The 15371-nt window shown below is 33.8% G+C and overlaps 3 protein-coding genes across 6 annotated transcripts; all 3 read right to left on the reverse strand.

The window, feature by feature from the left end:
• Positions 1-6900, reverse strand: LOC145314383 (leukotriene A-4 hydrolase-like). Its single transcript, XM_080154266.1, has 3 exons — positions 6775-6900; positions 3810-3929; positions 1-2149 (listed from the first exon to the last, which is right to left on the reverse strand). Exons 1-3 carry the CDS (start codon positions 6865-6867, stop codon positions 515-517), a joined length of 1848 nt encoding a protein of 615 aa, XP_080010392.1. The 5' UTR covers positions 6868-6900; the 3' UTR covers positions 1-514.
• On the reverse strand, positions 6894-10468 carry LOC145314384 (leukotriene A-4 hydrolase-like). Of its 2 annotated transcripts, XR_013877743.1 has the most exons (4): positions 10327-10468; positions 9660-9779; positions 7393-9148; positions 6894-7055 (listed from the first exon to the last, which is right to left on the reverse strand). XR_013877743.1 is itself a non-coding variant. In XM_080154267.1 (3 exons), the coding sequence occupies exons 1-3, from the start codon at positions 10417-10419 to the stop codon at positions 7517-7519; spliced, it is 1845 nt and encodes a 614-aa protein (XP_080010393.1). In that variant the 5' UTR covers positions 10420-10468; the 3' UTR covers positions 6894-7516. The 2 variants fall into 2 exon arrangements, 1 of the variants encoding a protein (XP_080010393.1); XM_080154267.1 differs by having other exon boundaries at positions 6894-9148.
• Positions 10446-14988, reverse strand: LOC145314385 (leukotriene A-4 hydrolase-like). 3 transcript variants are annotated; one of them, XR_013877745.1, is made up of 4 exons: positions 14345-14988; positions 13165-13284; positions 11170-12947; positions 10446-10590 (listed from the first exon to the last, which is right to left on the reverse strand). XR_013877745.1 is itself a non-coding variant. In XM_080154268.1 (3 exons), the coding sequence occupies exons 1-3, from the start codon at positions 14435-14437 to the stop codon at positions 11322-11324; spliced, it is 1839 nt and encodes a 612-aa protein (XP_080010394.1). In that variant the 5' UTR covers positions 14438-14988; the 3' UTR covers positions 10446-11321. The 3 variants fall into 3 exon arrangements, 1 of the variants encoding a protein (XP_080010394.1); XR_013877744.1 differs by having other exon boundaries at positions 10446-10651; XM_080154268.1 differs by having other exon boundaries at positions 10446-12947.
• Between the last annotated feature and the right edge of the window lie 383 nt (positions 14989-15371).

Genomic DNA, 15371 nt, shown 5'->3' on the forward strand with positions numbered 1-15371 from the left:
TCTGTATAATAAAAATAAAAAATCACAAGGTTTAACAAGGTTTAAACTGATGTTTAAAAGACTATGTAGGAATTATGCCTGAGAAAAACAGATTTTTCTCACCTTTTTGCAATGAAGTTTTCTGCATCATTTTGAAAAAAATATCTTTCCATTACGTAATAATTAAAAATCATCAAGTATGCAATATCTTAGGCGGAAAGGTAAAGAATTATTTATCTCAGTTGCGATATCCATATATTTAGTTGTTGTAAAAATCAATTATAAATTGTAATGGGTATAAAGTGAATATAAATAAATTCCCAGCACCAAATTTACATTACTAATATCAAAATAATAAATAAATATCAAGTTCACTATATATAATAGTGAAAAAAATGTATTATCATATATCACTATAAAACTTATTTGTGATGAAATGTAGGTGCCTACATAGTTCCAAAAATGATCTTGATTTCATTTAGTGTCAAGTACATTGTACAAAATCATTAATCATAAAGAAAAGAACAAAGAAGTCTTAAACTTTAGGCTTAAGCCCCAATTCTTTGGCAACCCCTTCTCTAGCCATAGACATCAGCTTGGCTCTGGTAGCTTCAAATGTATCCAATGCCAGTTGTTTCTTCTCTTCCCATTTCCACAGGTCCCTGTAGATTGGGATGACATACTTGCCCCTGCCAACTTCAGTGACCAGATCAACGGCTGGCTGAACACTGGCCTCATAGTGGACACCAAGTCCCAGCCTGATCCATCTGAACAATATCTCCTTGTTGGGACTCTCATTGAACTTGTACACTTCTGTCAGCTTCTCCACAGCTTTCAAAGACAGTGGGTCACCTACCATTAAGTTGTTCAAAAATTCAGTGACCTGCTCAGACATAAAGGATTTTAAATCATCCTGGTGGAAAGGACAAACAGCTGATGTATCATCAGACCATTTTCTCCATCTGTCAGCCAGATCATAAACAGGTATCACAAGGGTCTGGTCGAAATCAGGTTTTACTGGTGGCATCCCGGGGGCATAATACCAAGTGTTCCAGTCAATATCCTTCAATTCTTCAAAATAATCAGCAAAGTATTCCCAAAAATATTTATGGAATACGGCAGTAGAGATAGACTGGAACTTGAACTTTTCATAGTAGGATCTCAGGAAAGGTTCCATCTTGGTAGGGCCACCAACCTTTGTTTCCAAGAACCACAAAAATGCCTGGCCCTTGAGGTAAGGCACTTGTGAAAAGGCATCTTCAGGATCAACTCCTTCCAGGCATGGTACAAGTTTGGTCAGAGGATGATCAGCACCAAAGTCCTTATTAACACATTCCACAAGACTTGGCCAGTCCCTAATAGCTTGCAAATGTCTAGCAGCTTCTCCCTTCAAACGTCCAGCTATTTTATACTCCGTAAACTTTGTGAATCCTTCGTTGAGCCAGAAATGTTCAAAGTTCACATTGGTAACCAGGTTACCAGTCCAGGAATGGGCTATTTCATGAGCAACCACTGTAGCATTAGATTTATCACCGGATAGTAGTGTTGGAGTAACAAAAGTGAGGCATGGGTTCTCCATACCACCAAATGGAAAGGATGGAGGAAGAACTAAGATATCATAAATGCCCCAAACATAGGGACCACACAATTCTTCAGCAGTTGCCAGCATTTTTTCAGTGTCAGAGAAATCAAATGCAGCAGTTTCAAGATATTTTTCCTCGGCCCAAACATGTGATCTAGGACCAATCTTTCTGGATTTTAGGTCACCAGCAGCAATAGCAATAAGATAAGAAACTATGGGGATTTTTTGCTCAAAACTGAACTTCATCTTGTTATCCCCAGTAGGTTGATTCTCCTCTTTTCTTACAGCAGACATTAGAACAGTAACACCAACAGGAGCAGTAACGCTAGCTGAATAGGTGACTTTTATGGAGGGAGTATCTTGACAAGGTAACATAGCTCTTGCCAAGATAGCTTGACATTGAGAAAACACAAAAGGATGAACACCACCTGAGGTTTGTTCAGGTGACATCCATAGAAGAGCTTCACACTTGGCAGTTGTCTTGTAGGTGATCAACATCTTGAATTCATCAGCGCATTCAGTTGGTAGTTGAATCTCAAGTCTTGATCCAAAAGGAGTCTCTCCATCAATTGTAAACTTGAGCTCCTCTCCTACAGAAAGTATTAGATGAAACAAGCAATACTTGTAATTTTAGGTGAAAAAGGTTAATTTTCTCGTATTATTAGTAGCGAAGCTACTCTATAATTCACTTTGTATGTCTGACATTCCGTCCGTCAGTCAGTAACGCTATGGGGGAAATGGTATTTACTCAGCTCCTATAAAAGATAGAAAGCTGAAATTTTTTGACATCATTCCCATCATTTAAGGAGTACAAATAATTATAAAACATTATTATTAAGGGGTTTTTTAATGCAACCATCTCGTAATCAATGATTAAATGGCACTTAGAAATCGAATTTCGATCTGAAATTTTTCATGAATAATCCTTGGTAGGTCTATTTTCCCTAAATCGAACAAAAAGTTGGAAAAGTAATGGCTAACGGCTGGTAGCTTAGCCGTTCTGCCATTTTTGGGCTATCTTATAAGCAAATTAGTCACGAAACCTATCTCCACATAATACTTTTTGTCGCTCAAAAACCTTATCAAACGGTTCTAGCCGGTAGCTGTTGGTACTAGAAATTAAAAAATTGGTTATTGCTCTCATTTAACATGAATTAAACCAAAAAAATGTTTTAAAAAGTTGATTCCTATGTAATTAAGGATGAATTTGCCCTGAAAGTAGGCAAAATACGGCTAAACGTTTTTGAAGAAACAATATAATTATTTCTAATCTTGCCATGAAACAGTTAGTTGATAGAATGTTACAGAGGTACTTATTCACTTATACGTGATTTATTTATTTTTGACTTTGAATTTTAATAAGCAATGGTAACATAATATTTTTAGATTCAATTTTACTCATATAGAAATGCCCTTAATTCTGTTTCAGGTCAACCCAACAAAATTCAAATAAGTACACTAAACAATAAGAATTTTTTGATGAGATAATAATGTATTTTGAAATAAAAGCCATTGGCATATTGGTTCTATAAAAAGTTTTAATTTTATTTTAGGCTAGCTACGAGGAATCTTCTACTTTAATTCTATTCTATACTTTGTTTTTTCTTTGCTCTTAATCAGTTATATTAACACTAGCGGCTTCGCCCCTAGCCTCTAGGGGCTTTGCATCAAGAGGTTTGATCAACCTATTTTTTTTGTATTTTAGATTTAAAAAGAAAAAGTAAAAAAAATTTTCTTTTTTTTTTTGGGGGGGGGGGGGTATTTTTCATTTTTTGGGGGGGTTGGGGGTGTCCCACCCTCAAGAAAATAGCTTAAAACCATCACAGGACCAGTAGGTATATTCCCTGAAGAGTAGAGCCCAATCGGTTCAGTGGTTACTGAGATCTTAAGCTTCAGACGGACAGACAGACGGACAGACAGACGGACAGACATCGTTTTACTTTGTATTATAGATAGATGATAATTTTAAAAACTAATGAATGCACCTTCCCCTACAACTGTTTTTTTTAGGCCTAGTAATGATATAGGCCTGAAATAATATTTTGCTATGTTTCCCATCCCTTATCCCTGCTTTTTGCAGGTTTTAGGCTATTTTTATATTTTCCACATTTTTCCCCATATCATATTTTTCCATAGTCAAGTCAACCCCCTATCCCCCTTTATATTCTTATTTTTAATAATATTAATGTTGTCATCCTTGTTTAATCAAGAAACATATTATATAATTTAAAATTTTAATCTAAAGCTTTCCTGAACTCTCTAGCTTGACACTTGAAATGTCAACATCTCTGACATCCATAAGAACAGAAGTTGCTGATGGGTCAACTTTGGTCATGGAATAGGTACAGGTGCCAGACAGAACTTTGGCCTTCATGTACACAAAATATAAGAATATTACCTTTGCTATTTAGGTATTTTTTTATCATTAAAAATAATTAAAAGGACATTCGTTAAAATCAATTTCATCTAGTTTTTTTACCAACTTTTCTGCTTGTCAAAAATATTAGCACAAACGAGAGAGGAAGGTTTCTGGTAAATTCCGTAAAGGTGTGTGTTCTAAGGCTTAAAAATAGTAGTAGAACAATAATATTCTCTAAATATGTGTATGACTTATTGAATAGAACAATAGAGAAAATTTCTTTTTTTTTAGTTTAACCATACCTGAAAATTGTAAAAAAAACACGAAATTTTCATCAGACGCTTTGATTTGGTCAAGGTGACAAAAATTAGTTTTATGTTTGTTTGCTTTGAAGTAAAAGGTTTCAATGTGCATTGTTCATTTCAATTTCAATACAGCCAACAACTAAATTTCATTTTGGGACTTTCCTTCTAGGGGCTAGTGGAGCAAAAGACCCTCCAAAAAAAATAAAATATTAGTTCTGAGCTTATTTTCAAAGATATCAACCTGATTTATTTAAAGAAAACTTTTTTAATATAACTGAACTAAGTAACCATTACACATTATATTTTGGGACTTTCCTTCTAGGGACTTGTGGAGCAAAAGACTTCCCAAAACACTCAATATGAGTTCTGAGCCTTTATTTAAAGATATCAACCTGATTTTTTGTAAGAAAACATTTTTAACATAACCAAAGTCAGTAACCATAACAGATTTCATTTTGGGACTTTCCTTGTAGAGGCTAGTTGGGCAAAAGACCCCCAAAACTAAAAATTTTAGTTCTGAGCTTATATTTGAAGATATCAAGCTGTTTTTTTACAGAACTAAGTAACCATGACAGATTTCATTTTGGGACTTTACTTCTGGAGGCTAGTGGGGCAAAAGACCCCCAAAACAAAAAAATATGAGTTATGAGCTTATTTTTAGAGATATTGAGCTGATTTTTTAATGAAAAATATGAGTTCTGAGCTTATTTTTAAAGATATCAACCTGATTTTTTTTCAGACAACTTTTTAAAAATACCTGAACTAGATAAACATTACACATTTCATTTGGGACCTTCCTTCTAGGGGCTTGTGGAGCAAAAGACCTTCAAATACACTAAAAATATGAGTTTTAGGCTTATTTTTAAAGATATCAACCTGATTTTTTAAAGTACTTTCTTAACCAAACTAAGTAACCATTCGCAGATTTCATTTTGAGACTTTCCTTATAGGGGCTAGTGGGGCAAAGTCCCAAAATGAAATGTGTAATGGTTACTTAGTTCAGTTACATTAAAAAAGTTTTCTTAAAAAAATCAGGTTAATATCTTTAAGAATAAGCTCAGAACTCATATTTTTAATTTTTCGAGGGTCTTTGCTCCACAAGCCCCTATAAGGAAAGTCCCAAAATGAAATGTGTAAAGGTTACTTAGTTATGTTATATTAAAAAAGTTGTCTTCAAAAAAAAATCAGGATGATATCTTTAAAAATAAGCTCAGAACTCAGGTTTTTTAGTGTTTTGGTTTTTTTTGCTCCACTAGCCCCTAGAAGATAAGTGCTGAAATTCAATTTTTAAAGGTTTGCGTGTACATCCAGTCATATAAAAGATTTTACAAAAAGAATTAGGTTAATAACTATAAAAACAAGACAACACGTCACTACCAAAATTTTATACTGAATTTCATTTCCTATAAGTGCACAAACTTCCCCCCCCCCTTAAGGAAATAAAATCTTATATTTTGAAATTAAAAGAATATCCAGACAAAATGTTTCAAAACAAGTTTTTAACTAAATAAGCAAGGGAATTAAACCTTAAAGAATATCTATTATTTAATTAATTATGATTTTAAATAAGTTCCAATAGTAAACGTACATTAATCTATATGAATGATTACAAATAAACCAGCCGTGTATCTTTAATATCAGTTAGGAAAACCATGGTTGAAAACCATAGCTTTACATGAAGATGCATTTCGTCCTCAATGTAAGGTATAGAGTATCTTAGAATACAAATAAATCTTGGAATAAATTAAAATTTAAAAATTTAAAAAATAAAGATATGATATCTAGGTAAACAAAAAAGAAACAAAGAAAATTAAACACTAAAAAAGCCATTCACATGCAGCCTCCACTTTGAATCTCTTACCTTCTTATATAGATTTTATAATGTATATCTGAATGTTTTGAAAATTGTCTGTATGTAACTTGTTGTGTTGGTTTGTTTCACTAAGTCATTGTATGAATGATTTGTTAAAGTTTCATTTTATTGTTCACTGCTCGTACAACCTATAAAGAATGGCTTCTTCCTTTGTTTAATGGTATTGATTGTTCTTAACCTTTACCTTGAACCTATGGAAATTTTTTTGTGTAATTGTAAATTTTGTTAATTTTTGTCACCTAGACCTAATAAAAGCGTTAGATGAAAATTTCGTAAAAATTTTCAGGTATGGTTAACCTAAAAAAATTTTTTTTCTCTATTGTTCTATTCAATAAGTCATACACATATTTAGAGATTATTATCATTCTACTACTATTTTTAAGCCTTAGACCCACACCTTTACGGAATTTACCAGAAACCTTCCTCTCTCTTTTTCAAAGAGACAAAATACATTTTTTTTCTGCAAGCTTGTATTGATTACAAAATTACAACAGAAATATCACTTTAGACCAGCGTTATGTTTAAGAAGATCGGGGTAAAGTTTTTCTTAAGAAAATATCCATTACTGTTTTTTATTTTCTTTAATTGGGTAGGTATTAGGTTTAATTTTTTTGAGTTAATAATTCAAATTCTTCCAAAAAATCCATATAATTTATAAAACTTATATTTATTTTGCCTGAAAATCAACATCCCAGTCCATATGAATATGGGTAGTTTTTACCAGGTCACCCCTGGCATAAGAATTGGGATCAATGGGACTAAGTGCCATTTTTAATCAGTTATAAATGCATACAATCTGAAAATAGAAAACTTAAAAAAATGTTAGGTAGCTTAATGAGAATCAATTAATGTAAAATATTTTCTGGTTTTAGTAAAAATTAAAAAATAAAGGTAAAAATTCACCAGAAGTGCTTTGGTCTAATTTAACAAAAGGGGGAGGGGGGCGAATGCAAACATCTCGTAATCAATGCGCAAATGGCACTTAGAATCCGAGATCTGGTAGGTATATTTTCCCAAAATCGAAAAGTAACGGGTGAGCCGTTAAGCCATTTTTTGCCCTATCTACACTAAATACTATTTGACGCTACTAGACGTTTTCAACTGGTTCTAGCCGCTGGTACTAGAAATCTTTAATGGTTATTTCTCGCATCGTATTAAAAACAGCTTTCCGCAGATATAGAATGTACAATTATAAGATTAAAACTAGTTTTCTTACCAAAAACCTACTAAGGTTACTTATGCCAAGTTTCATAATGAAATTCGAGTTCGGAAAGTGCATGTGCACATTGATTACGAGAGGGTTTCATTAAACACTCCTTCTTATTCATAAGAATAAAAACACATGACTATATTATTTCATTTAGTGTCAAGTACATTGTAACAAAATCATTAATCAAAAACAAAAGAACTAAGAAGTTTTAAACTTTAGGCTTAAGCCCCAATTCTTTGGCAACCCTATCTCTAGTCATAGACATCAGCTTGGCCCTGGTAGCTTCAAATGTATCCAATGCCAGTTGTTTCTTCTCTTCCCATTTCCACAGGTCCCTGTAGATTGGGATGACATACCTGCCCCTACCAACTTCAGTGACCAGATCAACAGCAGGCTGAACACTGGCCTCATAGTGGACACCAAGTCCCAGCCTGATCCATCTGAACAGTATCTCCTTGTTGGTACTCTCATTGAACTTGTAAAATTCTGTCAGCTTCTCCACAGCTTTCAAAGACAGTGGGTCCCCTACCATTAAGTTGTTCAAGAATTCAGTGACCTGCTCAGACATAAAGGATTTTATATCATCCTGGTGGAAAGGACAATCAGCTGATGTATCATCAGACCATTTTCTCCATCTGTCAGCCAGATCATAAACAGGTATCACAAGGGTCTGGTCGAAATCAGGTTTTACTGGTGGCATCCCGGGGGCATAATACCAAGTGTTCCAGTCAATATCCTTCAATTCTTCACAATCAGCAAAGTATTCCCAAAAATATTTATGGAATACGGCAGTAGAGATAGACTGGAACTTGAACTTTTCATAGTAGGATCTCAGGAAAGGTTCCATCTTGGTAGGGCCACCAACCTTTGTTTCCAAGAACCACAAAAATGCCTGGCCCTTGAGGTAAGGCACTTGTGAAAAGGCATCTTCAGGATCAACTCCTTCCAGGTTTGGTACAAGTTTGGTCAGAGGATGATCAGCACCAAAGTCCTTATTAACACATTCCACAAGACTTGGCCAGTCACTAATAGCTTGCAAATGTCTAGCAGCTTCTCCCTTTAAACGTCCAGTTATTTTATACTCAGTAAACATTGTGAAACCTTCGTTGAGCCAGAAATGTTCAAAGTTCACATTGGTAACCAGGTTACCAGTCCAGGAATGGGCTATTTCATGAGCAACCACTGTAGCATTTGATTTATCACCGGATAGTAGTGTTGGAGTAACAAAAGTAAGGCATGGGTTCTCCATACCACCAAATGGAAAGGATGGAGGAAGAACTAAGATATCATAAATGCCCCAAACATAGGGACCACACAATTCTTCAGCAGTTGCCAGCATTTTTTCAGTGTCAGAGAAATCAAATGCAGCAGTTTCAAGATATTTTTCCTCGGCCCAAACATGTGATCTAGGACCAATCTTTCTGGATTTTAGGTCACCAGCAGCAATAGCAATAAGATAAGAAACTATGGGGATTTTTTGCTCAAAACTGAACTTCATCTTGTTATCCCCAGTAGGTTCATTCTCCTCTTTTCTTACAGCTGACATAAGAACAGTAACACCAACAGGAGCAGTAACACTAGCTGAATAGGTGACTTTTATGGAGGGAGTATCTTGACAAGGTAACATAGCTCTTGCCATAATACTTTCACATTGAGAAAACACAAAAGGATGAACACCGCCTGAGGTTTGTTCAGGTGACATCCATAGAAGAGCTTCACACTTGGTAGTTGTCTTGTAGGTGATCAACATCTTGAATTCATCAGCGCATTCAGTTGGTAGTTGAATCTCAAGTCTTGATCCAAAAGGAGTCTCTCCATCAATTGTAAATATGAGCTCCTCTCCTACAGAAAGTATTAGATAAAGCAATCTATACTTTTAATTTTATGTGAAGAAGGTTAATTTTCTCGTATTAATAGTTTTATTTCAGAAGAACGTGTAATAACTTTTGTGATTTTAAAAAAATAGATAGTCGGTGTTTTTAGTAAGTAGTAGATGTAAAATGATCCATAGAATTTAGATAGGTATGCAATCGTTTTTTTGTAGACCTCTTAATTTTGAAGTAAATTAAGTTTGTAAAAAAATTATGTTGGTTTTAAACTAAAGCGGAACAAAAAAAGAAGAAAACTGTCAATATGAACAAAAATAGTAAGATCTTTAATTTGACACCATAATTTTTTAATTCTGTTCTTAAAAAAATTTATTTTTCTCGGTTTTTTTCTTGTTTACAAAAGTGTCTCATAGTCAATTAAGTCAACCCCCTATCCCCCTTTATATTCTTATTTTTATGGAAGTTGTCATCCTAGTTTAATTAAGAAACATATAATTTAAATTAAATTTTGATCTAATGCTTTCCTGAATTCTCTAGCTTGACACTAGAAATGTCGACATCTCTGACATCCATAAGAACAGAAGTTGCTGATGGGTCAACTTTGGTCATGGAATAGGTACAGGTACCAGACAGAACTTTGGACTTCATGCAAAATATTTTTAAAGTTTTTTTATAATAATCATAAACAAAAACGAACCATTGAAAATAAATGAAAGAAAAATCACTAAAATCTATTTATGAAGAAAATTTTTGAATAATTTTTCAGCCTGTCAAAATAAATGTCTTATTTTTCTGCAATATTGTGTTGAATACAAAATCCAGAAAAAATTCTTTTTTACAAGTGTTATGTTTGAGAGGAAAAGTTTTTTAAGGAAAAAATAACCATTGCTGTTTTTTTTCAGATTATTTAGGTATTTTTTTTCTAAGTTTATGGGTTCTCACTAACCGCTGAACCTATATGTTTCTCCTTTTTAGTGAAGTTCCCGAAAGGTGCAGAGAAGGCTTTTAACCATATTTGGGAAGGGAATCTCCACCATCCCAAATGTATTTTCTTTTTAAGCTTAAAATGAAAATGAGGGGTTCGACATCTCCACCTTCTACAGTCTTCTAGTTGCTTAGCCACTATTAATTAAAATACTACCTACCTATTAAAAATTCATTATAATTTAAAAACTTATATTTATTTTGCCTGAAAATCAATATCCCAGTCCATATGAATATGGGTAGTTTTTACCAGGTCACCCCTGGCATAAGAACTGGGATCAATGGGACTTAGTGCCATTTTTAATCAGTTATAAATGCATACAATCTGAAAATAGAAAACTTTTAAAAAATGTTAGATAAATAGAATCAATCAGGTAATTAAAAATACTTACAGTTATTGTAAAAATTCAATAAATAAAGATAAAATATAAAAATAGGATCAAACAAAATTCACCAGAAATACATTGGTCTAATTCAAAAAAGTATTATTAAAAAAAAACAGGGATGACAACATCCATAAAAGCGAAGCGCTTAAACGGTAGGACAAACAAACATTAACACTTGAATAATCTGAATAATCAGAATATAAATGTATAAGAGTCGATGCAAAATTGTAAGTAGAAAAACTGCTTGATACAGAATAATGTTTATGGACATACTTACATTTTTAGGGCTTAATTATAGAGTTGCTTCGCTTATAATATTGTACTTTATTGTCCCAGGAATCAGTATAAAAAAAATCAGATTAATCGGATAATTAGATTACATAAAAATTTGTTGTTAAAAAAGTAAAAAAATCAACATGTTTAAAATGGATGTGCAACATTTTGGTGATGATTTTAGAGTTGCTACGCTTTTTAAATCGTACCTAACTACTAGAGGTATCACCATGCAAAGTTTGAAATCGATAGGACAATTCTAACATGCCTAAATTAACGAAAAAAAGCTATCCGTTACGGACGGACGGACCGACCATAATTATAGAAAAGCTTCGCTTAAAAAAATGACTAGGTATATCATTTCCTCATTGCAATCAATTATTACCTACCTAGATAAAAGTAAAATATCTTTAATTTTATCTTGGAATGATGTTTAAAAAATGAAAACCATTTTTTGGTTTAAGAAAGATAGAGAGGTATATTTTTCATTCATTAAAAAGAATGTAAAATTAGAAAACAATTTCGTGCATAATCTTAAAACTTATTCCTTGATGCCAAGAGCTTTAGCGACATCATTCCTTGCCGAGGACATCAATTTAAATCTTGTAGCTTCAAAGTTATCCAATGCCAGTTGTCTTTTCTCTGGCCATGCATAGAGATCCTTGTAGATAGGAACAACATACTTTCCTCTTCCCACTTCCGTGACTAAGTCCACAGCTGATTTAGCACTTGCCTCAAACTGTAATTTAAGTCCAAGTCTTATCCACCTATACAGAATTTCTTTATTTGGACTTTCATTGAACTTGTACAATTCTGTTAGTTTCTCAATAGCAAGCAAAGTTAAGGGCTCTCCATTGAATAAGCTGTTTAAGAATTCCATAGTTTGGATTGGATTAAATGAGGCAATATCTTCTTCATTAAAGGGACAAGCTACAGAAGTATCAACAGACCACTTTCTCCATCTACCAGCAAGATCATAAACTGGGATAGCAAGACTCTGATTAAAGTTAGGTTTTACTGGTGGCATTCCAGGTGAATACAACCATGTGTCCCAATCAATAGTCTTGACAGCTTCACAACTAGCAAAATATTCGAGGAAATACTCCTTAAAATCATTCGTAGAGATAGACAAATACTTAAATTTGTCATAGTATGATTTTAGGAAAGGCTCAAATTCACTAGCTCCACCAACTGTAGTTTCTAGAAAGTACAAGAAAGCTTGGCCTTTCTGGTAGGGTACCACAGAAAAAGCATCTTCAGGGTCAACTCCTTTGAGGTCAGGTACAAGCCTAGTCAGAGGATGATTAGCACCAAAGTTTTTATTAACACACTCTTCCAGACTTGGCCAGTCCCGGATGCCAAGAAGATGTCTGTATGGTTCTCCATGCAATCGTCCCATAATCTTACATTCTGTGAACTTGGTGAAGCCCTCATTTAGCCAGAAATGTTCAAAGTTTACATTTGTTACCAGATTTCCTGTCCACGAATGGACAATTTCATGAGCAATGGTTGTAGAATTAGATTTGTCACCGGATAAAAGAGTAGGTGTTACAAAAGTAAGACAGGGGTTCTCCATACCACCAAACGCAAAGGATGGGGGCAAAACCAATATATCATAAATACCCCAAACATAGGGACCACACAATTCCTCAGCAGTTTGCAGCATTTTCTCTGTTTCAGAAAAATCAAATGCTGCCATTTCTAAATATTTCTCTTCTGACCAAATATGTGATCTAGGCCCGATTTTCTTGGATTTTATGTCGCCAGCAGCAATGGCAATGAGATAGGACATGACAGGTACTTTTTGCTCAAAACTAAACTTAACTTTATCATCAGAAACAGGTTGGTTCTCTTCCTTTCTAATAGCAGACATTAGAACATTAATATCTTTAGGAGCAGTTACACTTGCAGAATAGGTGGCTTTCAATGATGGAGTATCCTGGCAGGGAAGCATAGATCTTGCAAGTATAGATTGACACTGAGAGAATACAAATGGATGGACACCACCTGATGTTTGGTTAGGCTCCATCCACAACAGGGCTTCACATTTGGCAGTTGTGCTGTACTTTATAAGTATCCTAAAATCTTTGCTGCAGTCAGAGGGAAGGGCAATTTCAAGTCTGGATCCAAAAGAGGTATCTCTATCAATGTTGTGCTTTAATTCTTCTCCTATATTAGAATTATGAATAAATAATAAATAAAAGCTAGGTTTAAATACGGACTAAACACTGATTAGGTAAAGGTATTGACAAAATACAGACACATGGTTGAATGTTAAATCAAAATTGTGTCTAGGTATTTCTAGAATTTTTTTTTAGCCAGGTAGGAAAGAAGTATATTGTAATACTGTTAATATTTCTTATAGTATTCTTTATTTATCCTTTTCCTGTATTTTCTAGCTTAATGCTTAAAATATCCAAGTCTCTGACATCCATGAGAACAGAAGTCGCCGATGGGTCAACTTTGGTCAAATGATAGGTACATGTTCCAGATAAAACTTTTTCCTGGATGGAGGGATAACAATAGAGGTAAATACTCACAAAATTATAGAGTTTTGTACCGATTATAAACATCCTATAAATGTACAATAAAAAGTTGAACGTGAGAAACTCATGAGAAAAATAACACTTTTTAAAATCTATTTAAACCATAACATTTAAAATTTAGTAACTACTGCTGCTTCATAACGAAATATATTTCAAAGAAAAAAATCTTCATTATCAATCGCGTCTGTAATAGAAGACAACAACAAAAAAATAACACCACGTAGGCCTCCGTAAGTACTTAGGGATGAAGTTAATGGGGGGGGGGGGGGGGGGAGGAGGAAATTCCAATAAAACTTTGCCTAATATTTGAAGGGAGTACACGTTTTGACCAATACTCTCATATATCTAAACTAGCGGCTTCGCCCCTAGCCTCTAGGGGCTTTGCCCAAGAGGTGATAAAAAAAAATTATTGCGAGAGACCATAAAGGACCATGGAAACTCCTTCAAAAAAAAAAAAAAAAAAAAAAAAAAATGGGGGGGGATTTTTTGGTTTTTGGGGGGGTTGGGGGTGTCCCACCCCCCGAGAAAATAGCTTAAAACCACCACAGGACCAATAGGTAGATACCCTGAAGAGTAGAATCCGATCGGTTCAGTGGTTACCGAGATCTTAAGGGACAGACAGACAGACGGACGGACAGACGGTCAGACGGACAGACGGACAGACAGACATCGTTCTACTTTGTATTATAGATATTTTCATTCTTATAAACTTTCAAAAAAGCTGACACTTCATAGACTGCCAACTTAAAAAGAGGTAGTGCAAATTTTTATTGAAACAAAATGTAGGTAGGTATAGAACTTCCAAAAAATTGTATTTTTGTTTAATTGGTAAGGAAAACACCTATAAATAGCAATATTTTGTTCGTCAAGAAATGAAATTTATCTTGCTGCTTCTACAGAGCTAGCATAGATGTTTCGAAATATAATAAATACTTGGATTACACGATAGGTATAATAGTTCTACTACCTATAGAAAAAAATAGGCCTGATATATTCTTCATAGCTTGTTATCCCCTGCCTGAAAGTTAATATCCCAATCCATGTGGATGTGGGTAGTTTTTACAATATCAGGGCGCGAGTATGAACTGGGATCACCAGGACTTAGAGCCATTTTTATTTATACTTTGAGATATCTGAAAAAAATAAATATAGGTTTAATATTATAATAGAAACAGAGATACTTGTCCATTAAAAGAGCAATTAATAATTAATAGACCAATCTAAAAATATTTCAATGCATATACGTGAGAGTTCCGTTTTAGCCTCAAAGATTCAAATTACTTTCTAGCATACACACAAACATTCAACTTCTTTAGGTCATACGATAGATTAATAATCAATAATAGTTATTTCTCGCATCGTTTTATAAACGGCTTTTCGCGGATATAGAATGTACAATTATAATATTAAAACCAGTTTTTTTAGCCCCGAGGTACCGAAGGCACCGGCTAAAAAACTGGTTTTAATCTTATGATTGTACATTTTTATATTCGTAGAAAGCTGGATATAATACGATGCTAGACATAGTTTTTTCGTATGGATGAGAACTGGTTCCTATCCACCGGATTCGAATGAATACGAGAAAGAAATTTCTTGTTTCATTAAAACTGAATTATTTTCATTTTTATAGAAATCTGTCTGCTCATTCTGTAGGTGTAAACAAAAACAGCTGACAATGCAAAGAAGACATTTGGAAAAAGAATAAATTAAAATCTTAAAGTAAAATATTTTTTTTTTTTCAAGATGGTGTAAACGGGTTGACCTCAAATCCTATATTTCTAGTTCCAAAATTTAAAAAAAAAATGTTTTTCATTACTTTAAAATTTAGGAAGTTTTAATTAAGTCAATATTAGGCCAACAATTTTAATCTACAGAGGACTATATGGGGATTCGGAAAGGTGCTGGTGCATAGATTCTTCATCCATTGTCTTATCCCTAACATTTCCTAAGTCGCACCGACCAATAAAGGGAATTAATTGAAAGCAGGTTATAAATATCAACAAAAAGAGAGATCTTTTAGAAGATTTAAAAATCTACAGATAAAA

Source organism: Acartia tonsa, chromosome 3, assembly GCF_053477335.1.
Source record: "Acartia tonsa isolate MP-2025a chromosome 3, ASM5347733v1, whole genome shotgun sequence".
Lineage (NCBI taxonomy): Eukaryota > Metazoa > Arthropoda > Copepoda > Calanoida > Acartiidae > Acartia > Acartia tonsa.

What these genes read in the sequence shown, in the direction of transcription:
- LOC145314383 (XM_080154266.1), bottom strand. Translation starts at nt 6,867, where the DNA reads ATGGCACTTAGTCCCATTGATCCCAATTCTTATGCCAGGGGTGACCTG. An exon ending in ACTGGGATGTTGATTTTCAG is followed by an intron (nt 3,930 to 6,774) that starts GCAAAATAAATA and finishes GTGTACATGAAG; the next exon opens with GCCAAAGTTCTGTCTGGCAC. An exon ending in TCAAGCTAGAGAGTTCAGGA is followed by an intron (nt 2,150 to 3,809) that starts AAGCTTTAGATT and finishes CTTTCTGTAGGA; the next exon opens with GAGGAGCTCAAGTTTACAAT.
- LOC145314384 (XM_080154267.1), bottom strand. Translation starts at nt 10,419, where the DNA reads ATGGCACTAAGTCCCATTGATCCCAGTTCTTATGCCAGGGGTGACCTG. An exon ending in ACTGGGATATTGATTTTCAG is followed by an intron (nt 9,780 to 10,326) that starts GCAAAATAAATA and finishes TTTTGCATGAAG; the next exon opens with TCCAAAGTTCTGTCTGGTAC. An exon ending in TCAAGCTAGAGAATTCAGGA is followed by an intron (nt 9,149 to 9,659) that starts AAGCATTAGATC and finishes CTTTCTGTAGGA; the next exon opens with GAGGAGCTCATATTTACAAT.
- LOC145314385 (XM_080154268.1), bottom strand. Translation starts at nt 14,437, where the DNA reads ATGGCTCTAAGTCCTGGTGATCCCAGTTCATACTCGCGCCCTGATATT. An exon ending in ATTGGGATATTAACTTTCAG is followed by an intron (nt 13,285 to 14,344) that starts GCAGGGGATAAC and finishes CCCTCCATCCAG; the next exon opens with GAAAAAGTTTTATCTGGAAC. An exon ending in TTAAGCTAGAAAATACAGGA is followed by an intron (nt 12,948 to 13,164) that starts AAAGGATAAATA and finishes TCTAATATAGGA; the next exon opens with GAAGAATTAAAGCACAACAT.